The sequence below is a fragment of the Budorcas taxicolor genome, chromosome 4 (assembly GCF_023091745.1).
Source record: "Budorcas taxicolor isolate Tak-1 chromosome 4, Takin1.1, whole genome shotgun sequence".
Classification (NCBI taxonomy): domain Eukaryota; kingdom Metazoa; phylum Chordata; class Mammalia; order Artiodactyla; family Bovidae; genus Budorcas; species Budorcas taxicolor.
In genome coordinates, this window is record NC_068913.1 from 45329507 (window position 1) to 45349504 (window position 19998).

Here is a 19998-nt window from a genome sequence, read left to right on the forward strand (position 1 = left end):
AATGAAAAGACATTTGCTCCTTGGAAGAAAAGCTATGACCAACTTAGATAGCATATTCAAAAGTAGAGACATTACTTTACCAACAAAAGTCCATATAGTCAAAGCTATGGTTTTTCCAGTAGTCATGTATGGATGTGAGAGTTGGATTATTAAGAAGGCTAACTGCCGAATAACTGATGCTTTTGAACTGTGGTGTTGGAGAAGTCTCTGGAAAGTCTTTTGAACTGCAAGGAGATCCAACTAGCCAATCCTAAAAGAAATCAATCCTGAACATTCACTGGAAGGACTGATGCTGAAGCTCCAATACTTTCACCACCTGATGCGAAGAGCTGACTCATTAGAAAAGACCTTGATGTTGGGGAAGATTGAAAGCACGAGGAGAAGGGGACGACAGAGGATTAGATGGCTGGATGGCATCACTGACTCGATGGACATGAGTGAGTAAGCTCTGGGACTTGGTGATGGACAGGGAAGCCTGGCATGCTACAGTCCATGGGTTGGCAAAGAGTCAGATGACTGAGCAACTGAAGTGAACTGATATAAAATATGTATTTTCTAGAAGACTAAGTGGTTGAAAAGTCAGAGAATCAACTTAATGCCACATTACTGCAAATTATTAAAATCTGTGAAAATTTCTCCCCAAATTACTATCAATAAGAATATTCCCAGAATATAACTGGTTAATTATATAATTAATTATATGCACTATAATTATATAGTACATGATAAACTTTATCATAAGAACACCATCACAAATTGACAAAACAATGATACTAGCAGAGAAGTTACCAGAAGTGACTGAAAATAAGTTACTTGCAGTATCCCTTTTCTTGACTTATTAACTTAGCAATTTTCATCAGTTTTTATTATGGCACAAACTAAAGAAAAAACCCAAACTACAGGAAAAACAGAATCTGGTATTATAGTATATATTTTATTCTTTCAAGTAACAATACGTATACCTATACCTATATGTTTTATTTCAGATAATTTTATGTAATTGAGGCAAATTTTTTAAAAATGTCATATAACTCACATGCTGTATTAACAAAGCCAATTTGTCCTATAGTGCTGATGAAGATTAAACAAGCAATTTAATAGAAATAAAACAGTACTTGAGAAATCACAAAAGAAACTAAGATAAATACTAAATATACTTTAATAGTATATATTCATTCTCATACAGAATGAATATACGTATCTCATTCTCATATACATTTACATATATATGTATATCTCAGAGTAAATTTTATGGTCTCTATTTTTTCCATTATATATAGCATTATAATTTATAAAAATAAAATCCACACTAGGACTGTCATATTCAAAATCATTAGTACTCATTAATTAAGATTGTAGTGTCAAAAAAGGGACAGTGCATTTCTAAGCCACAGGAAGTCTTGAATAAATACAAACCCTGATAAAAAGAAAGCAGCATGCCAGAGGTCTCTGAAGACGGCGCCAACGCTGTAAGAGGTGCTTGTACCGGGGCTCTGAGCCGCTCCCTCCTGTGTGTTATCTGTGGTGCTAGAACCATCTCCTTCCCTGTGTACTTCCAAATGGGCTGCTTTTCTTAATTTCCTTCATTAGAAGAGATTAAGAGTGGAAGGTAACTTTAAAATTTAATAACCACTTTCTCGACAGTACATTAAAAAATTCGGAAAACATAAACACAGGAACTCTAATACACAGTAAAATTCAGGCTGATGCATAAAAGTTATGCCAAATATTAAGTACATATTCAAGACCAGTTTCTATAAATGTTAAGTCATTGTTTCTTGCTCATACTGATAAGTCAGTGGACGCTAGGTTGTAAGGATAGCACTAGGCAGATTATTTACAAAAGTACCCCTTCCCTATTGGAATGCCACTTATTTGCAGATGAAGAAGAAAATTTAAATTGGAGAGATTTATAATCTATCTGTTCAGCAGTGCTACTTATCTAATTAGGTATTATTTATTTTTTTAAATAAAGAGCTTAAATCAATATTCCAAAACAACAAATGTCACAATCTCTTAGCAACAATATTCAAAAGAGAAATTGTTCCCAAAGACCCTTAAAACAGAACTTCATTGTGCTAAGTGGCCAGTAAGACTTGCTATGCTTACTTAATCAAAGGGAAATATTAAACAGCTTCAAATGACATATAATAAATGGAATTTAGCTAAAAAATTTCCTTGACTTTTGTTTTTGCCAAAGCATCTTTTCAGTACAAGGTTCTGTAATGGTGGAAATTATTAGCAATTCCAACTAACATATATTCCCTACATTGATATGTGCCTGAGTAATGAGCTTCAAGAAAGAAAACAAAAACAAACAGGTATGGGTCTCAAAATGGCTCTGAAGCACATAAAAGAAACTAACTTATTCAATAGCTGATTCTGACTGAAGCTCAGTTTCAAGATAACATTTCATTCAAGTCAAGAACAACACTGGATTCAAATTACAGAAATCTACAAAAAGATCACTTTTAAAGAGACAGTACCTTCTCCTTTTACCCCCTGTGCTTAGGGGAGGTTTGGGTGTCCTTGTTGAGACAATCTGGCAGTGCACAGTGCCTAGGAGCAGCATCAGCCATACTGGCTCAGTCACTTCTGTCAGAGGTATGCTATGCGGGCTAGAAGCGGAACAGAATAACACTATTGCGGCAACTACAGAAAGGGAAAGAAAATACATTTAGTCATAGATCTGACAGTCATGTCCTCAAAACTTTAAAAAAAACTTTAAAAACTGTTCTAACATTGTTCTTTGCCAGATTACTTTTCTAAATTTAAATGAGTGTAAAAGTTACTTCAGACAAGCTCTTCAAGACTTCTTTGCCCCCGGCTAATCATGCCATTCAGAAAGAAACTCTTGGAACAAAGTAACAGCCAAGGTGGTCTCTAAAGTACACACCTTAACACTGCAATGAAAACTAGATACATATAAATCTAAAGGCATTCCTGGTAAGATCACAGACACCCCCTCCTTAAAGGAAAAGGAGGACATATAGAGAAATAATTAAAACCCCTGTAATGAACTGAATTGTGCCCTCCACCCTCATTCTGTATTTTAAAGTCCTGACCCCCAACGATTATCTTAACAGATAGGGCCTATGTGATGTAATGAAGGTTAAATAAAATCATAAGGGTAGGACCTTAATCCAAAAGGACCAGTGCTCCTATAAGAGCTAGAGGTACCAGAAATCTCTTTCAGCTCATGCACAGAATAAAGGCCATGTGAGGATACTGCAAGAAGGTAGCCATCTACAAGACAAGAAAAGAAACCTCCAACAGACACCAACCCTAACAGCACCTTGATCTTAGACTTCCAGCTTCCATAACTATGAGAATATAAATTTCTGTTGTTTAAGCCACTCAGTCTGTAGTACTTTATTATAGCAGCCTGAGTAGACTAACGATATCTATGACACATAAAAACAGATATGTAAAGTGGAGAGGTATGAAGGAATTCTAATGCCTAATTCTCAAAAGTTAATTAATCACAGAATAAGCAGTGGACTAAGTAAATAAAAGGGGAAAGGGCTACACAGGCAAAAAGAGTGACCCCCAAAACATACAGGTTACCAAAAAAGGCACAGAATGTTTAAGAAACAGCACAGAACCAGTTTAGTTTGGTTAAAGTTGAGAAATTTAAGAGACTGACTGAAAAACTGGCTCTTTATCTTGAAAGCAATGATAATAAAGATTTAGAACTTGAGTGGCTGGTTTAGATTTGTAATGTAAAAGGTAAATGTGTGTGTGTATGTTTAGTCACTAAGTCGTGTTTGACTCTTTCGTGACCCCATGGACTGTAGCCCCCCAGGTTCCTCTGTCCAATGGGATTTCCTAGGCAAGAATACTGGAGTAGATTGCCGTTTCTTTCTCCAGGGGATCTTCCTGACCTAGAGATTAAATCCATGTCCCTGAAAGGCAGGTGGATTCTTTATCACCAAGCCACCAGGGAAGCCCCCAAAAAAGGTAAATGGACAGAAAGTAAAAGACATAAAGGGCTCTCGGCAGTGATCCAGGAGAGAAATGACATAAGCAGTAAGTAGGATGAAGCTGAAAACACATAGTTGAGATATTTAAAAGGCATGTGACTGAAGTGAAAAACTGTAGCTATGTAAAACCCAGTCTGACTACACATGATTTTTTTCTACTCTTCAGGACAAGAAGGTGGGATAGAGAATGAGGACATAATTCAGAGCGCTATACTCTGCTCAATATGCAAAGAGGCAGAAGCACAGGGGTTTCTAAAGGCACTCAGATTGCTGAGGGTTTGTCTTATCATGGCTTTGTCACTGGCTATATGACTTGAAACAGGTTAAGGCACTTTTTAAACTAAGCTTTACCAGAGAAGATTTCAGTGGCCAACACTTATAAACACTAATAACGTTAAACTTCGGTTTGGAACTGAAAAATATCTTTTTCATGCTTGATCTAAGCTATGCTCCCTATTTAATTTAGGCAAGCCAATATGTGAATTTCAGCCACAATATACACCCTTCTAATTACACTGGAAACTTGTTTGTCCTCAAATACAATAAAGCAATAATATCATAGAAGTACAAGGCACAGTAGTTACAATGAATGATGCTGATTAATTATTACTCTAATAAGCAATTGCAATTTCTGACCATGGAAAGTGTTCTCCTCTAGGTAAACTAGAAAACATTGGAGAATAACTTCAAGTTCACTCCCTCTTAAGTATATAAGATATACACAAGCTTAAATAACCAAAATAAGTCTTTTTGTTTTTATTGTTTTCATTTACTTAAAAGATATCTTTTAATTAGTGTTTTTTGATAGAAAGAAAGTGAAAGTCACTCAGTCATGTCAACTCTTTGCGACCCCATGGACTGTACAATCCATGGAGTTTTCCAGGCCAGAATACTGGAGTGGGTAGCCTTTCCCTTCTCCAGGGGATCTTCCCAACCCAGGGATCGAACCCAAGTCTCCCAGATTGCAAGCGGATTCTTTACCAGCTGAGCCATGAGGGAAGCCCGCCAGGATTACAATTGTGTTTAAAAAAAAAAATAAGATAAACCATATTAAAATTGTTGCTTTGTCAGAGTGATAGAAATGTGAGCAATCTCTTCTTTGAGGCTGTAAAAGCTCCAGAGTGTTGTGCATTTTGCACTGTATACTGCTGCTGTGACTGTGCACGGGAATACTGCTGTGCTGGGATGCAACGTTACAGAGCTGTTAAGCATGTGGTTCTGAAGTCAGACTACTTAGACTCGAACCTGGACTGCCACACTTGCTGAGTATGTAACTATGGACCTGCAGGTCCTTCATCAGGTCCCATGTCTATAGGCTAGGCATACTAATAGTACCCATGCTTCACTGGATGGTTGTATTAAATAAGCATCTCTGACAAGCTCCTAGAACAGTACACGGTACACAGAATTTTAACACAGAATGAGGACAATCTCAGAACACAGTGGTTAAGGAGAAAAAAAGAATACTGCTGAGAAAGGAAGAATGAGCCCTAAGGCTTCATAAAAAAAGACTCACGTGTCCATATATGTACGAGTACATTTAGAAGAGATTCTGTAATTTTTAAAAATCCTCTCAATTTGTATTTTTCTTTAGCAATCCATACATTCAAATTATCATAAAATTATTTTGGAAAATAACTACTTTGCTTCCTTAAATATTTTTAATCCCAAACTATTTGTGTCTTATTAAATGAAGCATCACAATAAATTTTTTTCCATACTCAGTAGTAGTATATTTTAAAAATAACAAAGCCTTAGTAATCCTAACCAAAAAGAAAACATGCTGAAAGTTAAAAGCAAAATGCATTTCCTTCATTTAGTTGTACCTTGAAGAAGATAAAGGACTAGAAGCCAGAAAAAGATGACTTTTGATGTTACTTGTAACCACCACCGGAAGAAAAAGGGAAAAAATACAACTCGAACAATTCCCTTTCTAGTCAAAGAAGTCCATGGACTTTCAGGTTTTGCCTTAGCAAATGCAGACCCTAAGAAAAGTAATGAAAATGAAAGACAACATTTATTATTTTTTAATTTCCTTAAAGAAAAAAATTTCAACATCTGAAGAACAATACAACATATTATTTCTTTTGTACTATGGGTGTCAACTGTCCAATTGTGGGTAGGAAACGTTTTTAAAAACATCACACATGCCATCATATTGACTCAGGTACTTTGAAAAGAACTATTTTTAACTGAAATAGGAGCAATATTTCTCCTAGATATTTTATAAATACAAGACAATTTTCAAATGTCAGTTTCAGTTAGGAATTTAAAATACTACTTTAATGTTTATAACAAGTTTCATAGTTTGCTAAGCAAATATGAACTGCTTTTCTTTTACACTTATTAACTGGAATGATTTTTAGTGAGAGAAAAGACTAGTCAATGGTATTTAAAGGTCTCCACTCTCTCTTTTTTAATACTACTTCTAACTTCATTTAGCCTCACATTGCTTTTATTCCTACAAACATATTCATCTAACCCATTTTGATTGCTGTTCCTTCGAGGACAATTTCTAATTTCATTAAATATTTGGTTATTCAAGACTCACCTCTTACAAGATCAACATCTATGAGGTCTGGTTTCACATGGGCTGTTTTCTTTGGTTTATTCCTTAACCCCTATAACATATTAAAAGTAGTACTGATAAGAGAGTAGATCTTTAAAGTTCTTATCACAAGAAAAAAAATATGTAAGTATGTATGGGGATGATTATTTAAACTAGACTTATTGTGGGATCATTTCTCAATATATACAAATATCGAATTACTATGTTTTACACCTGAAACTAATAGTTATATGTCAATTTTAACTCAGTAAAACAGTAGTATTGAAATTCAAAACAGGTACATTTTTAATACCCCAAATCAATGCCTACAGATTTTGATTAAGAAGAAAAACTTCAATAGACAAAAACATATATATCTGTGACAAACGGAACACAACAGTAGTGTAATAAATTTTATTATTTCCAAAAAGATAACTTTAGGGATGTATGTAACACATGGGGTCTGTTTATTACTAAAAGCATAATTTTAAAACAAAGACTATCACCACCAATTTAGATGTACAGCCTGAGATGGTCCAGGAGACTGAGGTGGTCCTTGTTTTGCACAGGAAAGTGCTAAAACTGGCTGGGAGAACAGTGGCCCTAAAAGGCCTTTAAGGTGTGATGCTGGAGGCAATGCTGAATAAAGCAGTGGTCACAGAGCTGAGGACAGACAGGAATGCAGACTTCTTAGCAGATGCCAACATGTAGGGTGAGACCAGAGAGGACGATGCACATCTCAGGGCTGCTATTGTCTTCACATGCCAACCACTAACCAGACCACAATGCCACCTTATCCCCTCATAACTTAGATGCCATGCCCAGGAGGAGGAGAAAGGAGAAAGCAGAAATCACGAAATGAGTTAGTTTCAACTTGGAATTACTGAACACTAAGATTAAGTTTCTGCATCAGCGTACTGAGTTAGAGTAGGAATAGAGATCAAAATGAATGAAAAAAAAACTATCAAAATAAATTACGCTTTATAACTTAAGACTAGGATGTTAAGAACTGGAGCAGCCTAGGCTAAACTCCTTGGAATCCAAGTGCTGAGAGACGACCTAGTGTTTCAAAGATTTGTTTATTGTTCATTCAATTAACCAAGTAACTATAAAGTAAATCCTTTGTTTAGTCCTAATCTAAGTAATAATGACCCCTTAAAATACAAATTTAATCAAGTAACATTTTTATCTGAAACAGAGAATAGGACATTTGAGCTCAAAATTAACTGAGATTTTTAAACCAAAAATGTATCCTGAAATCAAGATGCAATTAACCTCTGAACTCCTTCAAATAGTCTGTGTGAAGGTGCAAACTACCCACAGATACAAAAACAAAAGAAAGAAAGGGTCAGAGTTGAAGACACAGCCACGATCATCTTACATGTAGTCAGTACTGATATTCATAGATTCCATACCTGCAAACTCACCTATATGGTAAAACTAATTTGTCCCTAAAATCAGTATTTGCTGTGATCTTGCAGTCATTTGCAGACATGCAGTGAGAGTAGCAAACAATTTGAGTCACTCAATGTTTACATTCCCAGCTGGGATCAAACAAGGCATCACTCTGCTTTCTTGTTTAGCTCTCTTGTTTCAGTTCCTTTTCACAATCTACTCAGCGTCAAATCTTTTGCTTTCTGTTGGTAATTTTGTGTTGAAATGATCCCTGAGATAGTGCTGACAGGTGGTATAGTGTTCCTAAGTGCATGAAGGCTGTGACATGGCTCACTGAGAAAACGTGTTAGATAAACTCTGTTCAGGCATGAGGTGTTTCCTGTTCAGTGTTAATGAATCAACACCATATATTAAACAAGATGTCATTTAAACATGGTTATATATTGATTAGCTGACAAGTGTTGTGACTAGGGGCTTGCAGGAACTTAATTCTGTATTCTTCCTAAGAACAACAGTTAGTATTCACTAAATCAGCATTCACAGTGAAAGAACATTAACTACTGCACATCACAAAAAACAACTATCTATATGTCAGTTCCCACTTTAATGTCATGATAATGTCACTCATAGACTGTAAATCACTCCCAATATTTTTCAAATTGAAAAGGTAAACTAGTAAAACATATTTAAACAAAAAATTCACTGTTCAAACACTATTTAAATTTGGCATGAAGTTTATTATGCTATTTTACCTTTATTAGTGCCAACAAATTTGAAAACAATAACATATTTTCATTTACTTATATATTTCATAAACTGCTTTTCTAGCACTTTGAAAATAACCTTATTGCTAATGTTTATAACAAATGTGAAGCCTAATTTACTGCTGTATACCTAAACTTTTCCTCAAGACTGTTTTAAGAACTTCAAGTCCTTATAAGAGAAACAGTAAAGTATTTTGATTTATGCAATTATGTTGTTTTCAACATGCTTATTCTACTTGGCCTTTTAAATATGTGTTAATTTCCTATTTTATATTTTATTAAAACATTTTGAACTATCGTACACTGTAAAGTCATAGCATAATTTTGAGCTACATTGTGAAGTCATAGCATTGTAAAGTCACAGCAGAATCGACAATACCCTTCAAGGTAGCCTATCAGTATTTAAAGTGTTTAAAAAAAAGGATATAGAAAATTATTACTGATAAATCTTCTAACATCAGTGACTTTATTCACAAAAACAAAAGATATTAGTACCAAGGTCATTTATAACATGTGATTCTAATTAAGTAGATATTTTAAGCTGGACAACTTTAAATTGGTTTTGAATAAACTACACTTACACAAAACAGCATAGCTTTCAGTACTAAAAAAATTTATGAGCCTTCAAGAAGTTTAAGTGAACAAAGAAAAAATGAAAACTAACTTAGTTTTAGAAAGATTTTTTAAACTACTGGTTTAACTAGAAAGTAGAAATAAGTACTATGAACACAATTGCCAAGAATTCAAATAATATATTCTTTATTGAATATATATTATTGAAATATATACTAACCACAGTTTCACTTCCTGGAAATCCTAGTTTCCCCCATCCCTTTAATGACTTGAAACAATATAGTTTGTTTTGTTGAAACTTTACAACTCTAGTGGGTACTACAACAGGGAAATTCCATATTTACTTTTAAATTTGGGTCAAGGGGAACAGAAAACTATAGTTTTCAGTTATAATTTGTAAAATGTTTAAGAAAAAAATAACTTGCAATTTACAAGAGACTTTACACTTTAGCAGTATCAGCTAGGGTCTTTATATAAAAACAATTTTCAAGAAATATATTTTCATGGTTTCCTTTAATTGTTGCTCACTGCTTTGACAGATAAGAAAAGAACTAATTATATAAAAGGACAAAGTCAATACATTTGTTACGGTATTCTCTAAGCACAACAGGTAAAATGTTTTTGTTTTTTTAATCAAGTATCAACATTAATATACCAGTTACACAACTTCTCTACCTTCCATAGAATAAATATAGAATTATTTTACACTATAAATAACTTGCTTCCAATAGAACATTTAATAAGAATGGAATGTGCTCTGAGGCTTGTCAACAAACTGAGCCTTTCAATGCAAAATAACGAAAGTAAGTTTTAATTCTTCAGTTACTATTTCAAAGTATTATCTTTAAAAGGAAGACATATTTCAGAAACAAGTTATAAGTCTTAGCCTTTCCTAAGTTCATCCTGCCAGCACACCAAGTACCAACTGATATAATCCTCCCTTACTCTGGCCTCTATTTAGGCATTAAAATAGATCTATTAAAAATGAGGAGATTATATAAGTAAAATAGTAATTTGTGATGAGCACTTAAAGCTAAAAACTGCGCATAGACAGACAGATTTGGGGTGGGGAGTTAATTTCAAAAACATCTAAGTGTGCCAACCGGTAACACGATCTCTTAAGGTAGTTAACATTTCCTGCCCAGTAAGTTAAAGACTGTCAAAGAGCATTTTAAAGCATCTTAGTAGACCTCTCTGCTAATATTCTTGACTATTCCACCTCTTTGTGATGTTCTCAGACTATTGTTTCATGATCTCTCATTTCTCTTTCCTCCTTCACTTACATCTCTCTTTTTTTAAATAAACCTATCTGTTAAATCTTGTTTCCCAATGTTCTGTTCTCAGCTTTTTTCTCTCATCATTCAGTGTATATCCACTGAGTCCTATGGCCGTATCCATATAATGTGTACCATATATAATCTACATAACACCCAGGCACACAACTTAGAGACTGAACAACAAAAAACCACCCACACACAGGTAGCTCAGCTGGCAATGTAGGAGACCCCGGTTTGATTCCTGGGCCAGGAAGATCCACTGGAGAAGGGATAGGATACCCACTCCAGTATTCTTGGGCTTCCCTGGTGGCTCAGCTGGTAAAGAATCAATCTGCAATGCAGGAAACCTGGGTTTGATCCCTGGGTTGGGAAGATCCTCTGCAGAAGGGAAAGGCTACCCATTCCAGTATTCTGGCCTGAAGAATTCCAAGGACCATTCCATGGGGTCACAGAGGGTCAGACACAACTGAGACACTTTCACTTTCATACACATACACGTGGAGAATCTGCCGGCAATGTGAGAGGTCCAGTTCGATCCCTGGGTCGGAAAGATTCTCTGAAGAAGAAAATGGCAACTCACTCCAGTATCTGGCCTGGAGAATTCTATGAACAGACGACTCTGGCAGGCTACAGTCCATGAGGTCACAAAGAGTTGGACACAACTGAACGACCTAACACACAGGTACATACATATACATATATACAGACATACATACTTTATATACTGAGGACTTCCCAATCTCTCTGCCAAGTATCCTGAATATTTCTAAAACAGAATTATGTATCTGCTCCTCTTCTAATATTTCCCACCATACTTAGTGCTGCCTTAGTGAAGTTGTTGAAATAGAAATCTAACCAGGTAACTTTTTCTGCTTAAAATTCTTTCATGTCTCTTCCATTGTTTTTTAGATATGTCTAGACTTTTGGGTAGAGTAGTTAAGCCTCTTCAAGATCTGACTTCATTTTCCTTTCTTGTTTTTCTCCACATCACTCTAATTGCCTTCCTCCATCCAACTATTACCCATCAAGTTCCTTGAGGATTCCTGAGTCAGTCATGCTCCTTCCATCATGTCTATTTTCATAAGCTCTTCATTCTCTCTGGAATGTTTTCCTCATTCTCCCTAATGTGTGTCAAACTCAACTCATGAGTCACTTCCTCTGTGAATCTTTCCTAACCTCACTAGCGGTGCTTCTCAAATTTGTACCCTAACAGAGAACTACACATCCCTCTCTTAACTGAATTTATCTCATTTGTAATCATGTATCTCGTCTACATAATTACAGTATACTTTATCTTTTTTTGTCCCCATGATTTAATCCTATACTTAAGACATAGCAAGTGCTCACTGCAACTTTGCTGACTGTATTAACTCTTCATGACAACAGTTCAAAGATTAAAGCTGACAAATGGTAGAGTCTTGCTCTTTGTTATAGATGACTAAGTTTGTCTAAACACTAGATTTTTTTTTTTGACAGATTTTTAAGCAAATATAGACATGGGTTTTCAATTTAATGTAAACTTTTTGTACAAAATATAAAGCAACTAAAGTATCATTCTCTGGGCCAATATTAAGTTTAGCTCGTGCAGGAAAACACTGATTAGTATCATCTATGCAAATGAAAAATATAAATCTTATTACTGAAAAGGTGTGACTGCTGAGAAACAAAACAAATTTAGTTAAAGAACAGTTTTCATGCTAGCAAGGTAACCTATGAGGACATCTTATCACTGTAAATGATTACATGTTCAAGAAGAAATTGAGAACTATAGAAACATTTTAATTGTTTTATTCTCCTAAATTCTTTCCAAAAATGACCAACTTTTCAGCGACTCTGTTTGCGTCCAAGTCATTGTTAGTAGCACCAAAAAGCAGATCTCAATTAAGCAGAGCAGCGTTTGCACAGTATCACTCAGGCGGGAAAAATCCTGAAACACTTACCAGTTTAATAAACTGTACAGAGCAATGACAGCATCAAAAGGGAGGAAAAGTAAACTAGAAGTATAAGGTGACAAGTGAAAGGGGAAAAAAGCTGACAAAAAATTAATCATTAGAAATTAAATTTTAAAAAAACAGAAAGATGCTAAAGATCCCAAAAAGAAAAATCAGAGGTAAAGACACATGAATATACCATCATTAAAGACTTTACTTTGTTATATAAAAGTGTGGACAGAATGAGTAATATTAATTTGTACCTTAAAAGGTCTGCAGAAAGATATTAACTATGGTTCATAATCAATTTATAGAATACACAAAATAAATTTGTTACCTTGATTTCTCTTTGTTCAACAGATTTTTCCCATATTTGTTGATCATATGCTCCAATCTATAAAAATAAAATAAAAACAGTACTACATTAAATGATCATTGTTGGAGCCCATCCAACAAGTACAACTCTTGAATTACAAGCAACAAGTTGTTCATTGAACATAGATGAGATCCAGCTCTGTATCATACTTCTGTACCAGTGCTGTATGGCAGTGGTTCTCAAAGAGTGCTTGTAGGACCAGCAGTTTTAGCACCATCTCAGAACTTGATAGAAATGCCAACTGTCTTCACCTCAGAATTACTGCATCAGAAATATGGATTCGATACTCAACAATCAGTTTTTAAAATCCCTCTAGATGATTCTGATCCACTACTAAAGTTTATAAGCCTAGGGCAATGACCCTAGGGACTCTTTTATTTTAAACTAACATAATTGTCAAAGCCCTGGTACATTCAAGAAAAAACTCCCAAGTGACACACTCTTTATGGAGTTATTTTTAAAGAAAAAATGTCAATATTATACAGAAGTAAAAATTCATAAGCAGGCAGACCACAATTACCCACTTAGATTAAGGTTCAAGTTGAAAAATAAAGTCAGAAAAGCAACTGAAGACAGAGAGAAAGCAGCAAGAAGCAGAATTCCTTGGAGCTTGTGCCTATTACTCTTACATGCTGGAAAGTCCTCTGGATATACCTTTACTTGGGCAGGATGAACAAACCATTCTTACTGTTCCTAACCAAGTTCTTCTCTCTTGCCTCCTATTATCTCCAGTTTCCACTCAATTTCCTATATTCAAGAGGACACTGAAATGGGTCAGAAGCCTATAGTTTAAGAGTTTTCATTATAAGCATTAATTGAAAATTAGAATTCTGAAAAATTAAAATTACTTCAGATAATTACAATTTAGAGACTGGAGACAGTGACCAGAGACAGGCAAAGACATGAGTAAATTCAAGAAAGTATTTTCTGACTCACAAGATCTTTCTACCCACAAGTCCTCTTTTCTACCCATTCTGAAAATCTCATTTCAAGAAACAACAAATTGATAAGCTGATAATGTTTTAAAGATAGACATAAAGGAGGTAAAAAAAATATTAAATCATTTTTTAAAGGTGTGACTTTTACAAAGACTTTTTAAGGACGTACATGCTTTTACACATTTTCTAGCAGAGAGAAAGAAATGCCCAGACATCCAGTCTGTATCTGGGGCTGTTCTGTAAGTACCCTTCATTTCTGTTATTCTCTCTTATATGTTAATCTTATTTATTCTAATTTCTCTGTTCCTTGAAATACTGTTTTTCATCACTTTCCTGTGACTTCTTTCTTAAAGACCACTTTATGATATACTAATAAAATCCTTTAACATGTAGACCAAGTCACACATACTTAACTGAAACTGCCATCTGTCTCTATAAAGCATGATTACTAAGTCCTAGGTAAGCAATAACCGAGTGGTTAGTCCTAATGGTAGTGCTGAACTGAGATGACTATCTTCCCCTTACTCTCTTAAATTCTGGATTCAATCAATCATCTTTCTTAAAATCATAAAAGGTTAGTATCAGAATATAAATTCCATAGGAATAATTCTGCTCTAACATGATAATTCAGAATGACTGGGCTAATTCAATCAACATTTGTTTTTTTAAAATATGTAACTATTTCAGTGCACTGCTTACTCTTCAGTGAAACAATAACCAAAACCAATAAATAGTAGGTTTTGTTGTTATTGTTTAGTAGCTAGTGAGTGAGTGCTGAAAGTCGCTCAGATGTGTGACTCTTTGCAACTCCATGGACTGTATGCAGCCTGCCAGGCTCCTCTGTCCATGGAGTTCTCCAGGCAAGAATACTGGAGTGGGTAGCCGCTCCCTTTTCCACGGGATCTTCCCAAGCCAAGGATCAAACCCAGGTCACCCACATTGCAGGCGGACTCTTTACCATCTGAGCCACCAGGGAAACCCTAGTAGCTAAGTCACATAAAACTCTTTTGTACTATATACCATGGCCCACCAGGCTCCTCTGCCCATGGGATTTCCCAGACACAGGTAGCAATATGTTTAATAATTATTTTGGCAGTATTTTGTTTTCAGGCACAAAACAATGCACTAGTTTCTCTTTAAAAAGAACTGTGGTGGGTTTTGTTTTCTGTTTGTTTTTTAAAGTAATTAATTTATTGGCTGTGCCATGCAGCATGAGAGATCTTAGTTCCCTGACTAGGGATGGATGTTAGTTCCCTGCAATGGAAGCATGGAGTCTGACCATGCTTAACTTGATCACGAGGGGATCCAAGAACATCCAAGTGTTTTTATTTCAAGATGACTCAAGAATATGGGCATGGGAATATATACCCCACAGTTCTAAAGTCAGGGAAAATAAAATAATGCATGTACAACAGACCAACTCAAAAAAGCATGCCAGTACAACCACAGTATGCTACTGAACAGCTCCAGATTTTAAAGGTGTATAAAGTCTAATAAACCTTGCAGAAGCAGTGGAAACAAGTGGAAGACTTTTGCAGGCTGAAATTCTTGCAAATAGCAGAATGGTGATGCAGAATATTGCTATAAAAATATAAAAAAGAAAAGGATGGCTTGTTTTACTGGGTAATCAACTTTTCTTCAAAGATTTCGTGGATGAGAGGAGGCACAACTTTTGCTGTAACAGAATACCTTGTGAGATCTTTTTTGTTGTTGTTTTAAACCAGGTTTAAGTGTCATTTTCAATTACAAGCATTTAAATTGCTCTAAAATGGAAACATCAGTTCTCTTTTGTTTAGTTTTCATTTTGTTTTGAAAATAATACCAGAGCAGACCCTTTAGTTACATAAACAGACTGTCTGGTTTATTGAAGAAAACTACGAGACAGGAGCCTTTAAAGCTAACCACAGGTGTTTCAGGAGGTGCTCAGGGTTCTGCTTAGTGATATATAACGCCATTAACAAACTACCCTTACATATGAATTCAGGCTTAATTGTCTCTGAAAACTGCATCCTGGGATATGTGTATAGGACCTCAGAAGCATCATGAAATCAGGGTGGTGGCAGGGCACTAGAAGGGACTGGAAAGGAATTCAGAAGGGAAGAATCCTTTCTGACCTAAAGCCTCACTTTATTCCACCCTGAAATCTGGCAAGATAGAAGACTGGAACACATACAGCTGGGGTCAAGCTTTTCTCTTGAAAGAAACATAATCTATGGTCAATCGTAACAGAGCAAAAAGAGAAGTGAAACAAACTGAAGAGAAGAACGAACTTCTCAAGACTTAAGGTCACAGATCAAGAATAATTTGCAGAGCTGTGTATTAAAAAAAAAAAAAAACCTGACAAGTTTTCCAAAGGTTATATGCTATTTCTGACTCACACATACTACACAGACTTGACTAAATCACCTAACCTTGATAGCTGTTTCTCTTGTGTATTTATTTCTTCTACAAAAAATTAAATGCCAAGGCCAAGTTCAAATACAGTTCTGTGAAAAATCAGGAAGACAATAACTACATTATATTTTAATGCCATACAAAATATTAACAGAAGTTCAGTAGTAACACATGTCTAAAAGAGAATGCATTTTAATCAGAAAATATGTTCAACTGAGAAAGATGTAATATTTTGGCCACTTTCAAATTTTAGCTACCTCCTAACTGCCTAACTGCCCTTCCCTGACCTATAAAATACCTCCACTGTTTGGGTGTTTAGAAAAGTGCCTAACATTCTATAGGAAGAAAAGGATATATATGCAAATAATGTTTTGTTGGTAGACAAATACCAATTAATTACGTAAATTAATGTATCAGTAGTTCCATGAATTTTGACCATATTCTCCATGTGATGCTGTGCTTTAAGGAGGGAAAAACATTGCTTCTATTATAAGAGAGGACTCAAATTCTGATTAACATTTGATGTGCAGCCAACAGTTTTATACACATTAAGAAAGTAACATTCATTCTCTGGTGCCTGGCTACAAAAAGCAAATTTTATCAATGCTCTGATTATTACTCCCACAGATGCCCCGAACACCTTAAGCCTCTAGTGTAATCTTATCCAACCAGAGCTAATCAGCAGTCAGTCTTTTTCACCAGGTCCCAGAAGACCAAACACTTTGCCCTCTATAGATGCATTCTGTATCTTCAACAACAGGTCTTTTAATCTTATATGGATCATTTACAATACTCCCCATAATGACAGCAAGCATAATTCTAAATTTTCTCCTTACAGCCTTTAATTCCTAATTACTCAGAACATAACACTCCTGGAAGCACTTAATCAATTATTTCAACTGCATCAAAGCCGTACGATGCAAATGTTAAGATTGATTTAAAAAAACAATTAAAAAATAAAGAAAATATTTGAGGGACCAGTGTCCTGAAAGTGGTTAAAAAAATAATTTTAAGGAAAAAAGGAGAAAAGAAATTGAGATCTTATAATTTAGTAGTATCAAACGCATTAAAACTGAACTAATAGATGCTTCATGACATTCTGAAGACCTGCTTATAAAAGGCAAACGGATGGAGCTAATTAACTACATTAAACATGTATATAAATATATAGAGCAGACATTTCAAAAAGATACATAAAAACCATTAACAGTGTCTCTGGAAAGTACAGAAAAGAACAGCACTTTTACTTTCTGCTTTATATTCACTGATACTGTATCACTTTTTCTCCCTACAATGGATATGTACTATTTTTATAAAGCAGGAGTCTAACCCAGGTCTAGTGAACCACAAAGTCATTTGAATTGGTTATCTAAGAAACTAATACGTTTCTGTCAATGAATATTATCTTTGCAAGGAATCATCTACCTCTACTTGTCATCATTCTAGTTTTTATTTTTCTATATACTGAGACAAAATGGGGAAAAGAAATAGAGGAGTGGGACAAGGAGAGGGAGAGGTGGGAGGGACAGTCAGGGATGGAGGGATGGAGGGATAGAAGGGAATGAGAGGAAAGAATTGGTAGGTAAAGAAAAAGACTGTCCAGGAGTCTGCCATTTGGCTCTGGCTTCTCCGGAAAAGAAATTATAATGAAAATGAAGGTATAGAGAATACAAATACTAAAAACTAGGTAATTAAATGCTGAAGTGGGAAATATGTACCAGTTATGATTCCAGAAAAGAAATACCTCTGAAAAACAATTTGAAAAGGTACTCTTGGGTGATCTGATTACTACTTAGGTCATCACATTCACAAGAACAGTGGAGCAGATATCAGGAGGCTAAAGAGAAAGTGTTGCTTCAAAAATGTAGTTACCAACAGTTAATAGATGAAGTGCTTAAATAAAAAATGTAGAGTTCACAAATATAAGCAGGGCAAACGGAGGCCCAGAGTTGCACACATACTGTAAACACTCAGCTGTTTCATTAATGAATGGGCATTCCATAATACTATGTTAGAGCCTTAATTTTTCCTACTACTTTTATGCTGTTTCATTTTTTTGCAATCTCATTTCAGAAACTCTGAAAAATAGGCTATTAACTCTCACAAACAACAAATCAGGTTTAAAAAGGTGGGACTTCCTGGTGGTCCAGTGGCTATGACTCTATGCTCCCAATGCAAGAGGCTTGGGCTCAGGCCCTGGTCAGGAACTGGATCCAAAATGCTACAACTAAAAGATCCCACATGCCACAATAAATAAAAATAAGTAAATGTTTTAAAAGGTAACACAGAGCCCAATCCTCTCCAAGCTTGGTCTCATTCAACCAACATCAAAGGCCAATCACGTGTCAGGACAAATGAAGCCTGCCTTTGTCAGCAAGAGTGTCTGTTAAAAGCACAAGACAAGAGGCTAAAGAATCTCGAGAGATAACTGATTTCCAGTACAAGTCACAATAATTAGTTTTTATCTTTGAGTCTTTTTAGAAAAATGAAAGTTATCAATCAGAAAATATCCTTTGTTATATTTATAAGTTTGGTTTCTTAATCCTATGTTCCTGCACTGCCTTAGTTTTTCAGCTCTTAATGTTTGCTGACAGGAGTTAGAAGAGACCCTGGACTCTGCAAGAGAATTGGCTTTTCATCCTGCCTCCACCATGACTAGTCTTATGGTCCTTGGCAAGTTTCTCGACCTCTGAGTTTCTTTAAAATGGGGGAAACAGAACATAGTTCGCAGAACTGGAATATAAAATGACTGTGTCTGCTATACTGTCAGTGCTCTGTGAATGTTAGTTCTTTCCTTTCTTGGCAAATCTCAATCTCTCCAGGCCTCAAATACCTCATTTTTAAATTGATGAAGTTAATTATATTTAAATTGAATCAGGACAATTTTTTTTAAGTTTTAATTGGAGGACAACTGCTTTACAATGTTGTGTTGGTCTCTGCCATACAACAACGTAAGACAGCTCTAAGTATACACATATCCCCTCCCTCTTGAGCCTCCCTCCCACTCTCACCCCTCTAGGTTGTACGACAACATTTAGGCTCACTAATGATAATTCGGATGACCAGAGATAATTTTTTTTATGTACCAGTATGGGGAGAGAAAAGACTCAGTGCTACTATGGAAAAAAGCAGAAACAAAAGGATAGCTGGAAATGTCGAGGCAGATGGTACTAAGAAAAAAAGCAAACAATGGTGTAAAGTGTCCTTTTCTAAATAACCAAGATAAAATTTTTCTAGAATTACAAACAATTTATTAGTGAAACCAGAACTGTCAACACCCAAAATCTCGTTTACCCAGACAACTAAACTATATGGTTTCCACTCTCACAATCTACAAGGATGATAAGAAACATGAGACTGAGGGAGGGGTTGAGCAAACCAATAGAAGTAAAGTTACTGAAGAGAACAGTAGATCTGAGAATATTGATCATCAATGAAAGAAAATTTATATCTGTAATAAATTATGTTGTCATGGTAGACATTCTGAAATTATATGGTACTTCTGTTCATATTACTAAAAAATCCTAAAGAAACAATTAGGGTCATTTAAAATCATTAGGATTATTACCTTGCAGATAAATCTCTCCCCAGAATTAGTGTCAACTAATTCTTTTGACTTTTTTAAACTTTAAAATTTAATGTTATAACCATTTTTATTTGAAGTATAGTTAATTTACAATCTTGTGTTACTTTCAGATATACAAAAAAGTGATCCAGTTAGATATGTATATGTATATAGTATGTATATACATACACACATATTCTTTTAAAGTTCTTTTCCATTATAAGTTATCACAAGATATTGAATATAATTCCCTG

The 19998-nt window shown here is 35.1% G+C and overlaps 1 protein-coding gene across 1 annotated transcript in view; it reads right to left on the reverse strand.

Annotated features, from left to right (window-relative positions):
- PHTF2 (putative homeodomain transcription factor 2) overlaps nucleotides 1–19998 on the reverse strand; it is a 136167-nt gene that overhangs the window by 40160 nt on the left and 76009 nt on the right. The window contains exons 3-8 of the mRNA XM_052638457.1: nucleotides 12809–12865; nucleotides 12481–12492; nucleotides 6535–6604; nucleotides 5810–5968; nucleotides 2487–2652; nucleotides 1417–1581 (exon numbers count right to left, since the gene is read on the reverse strand). Of these exons, the coding sequence (XP_052494417.1) occupies nucleotides 1417–1581; nucleotides 2487–2652; nucleotides 5810–5968; nucleotides 6535–6604; nucleotides 12481–12492; nucleotides 12809–12865 (629 nt within the window). The remainder of the gene's footprint in view (nucleotides 1–1416; nucleotides 1582–2486; nucleotides 2653–5809; nucleotides 5969–6534; nucleotides 6605–12480; nucleotides 12493–12808; nucleotides 12866–19998) is intronic.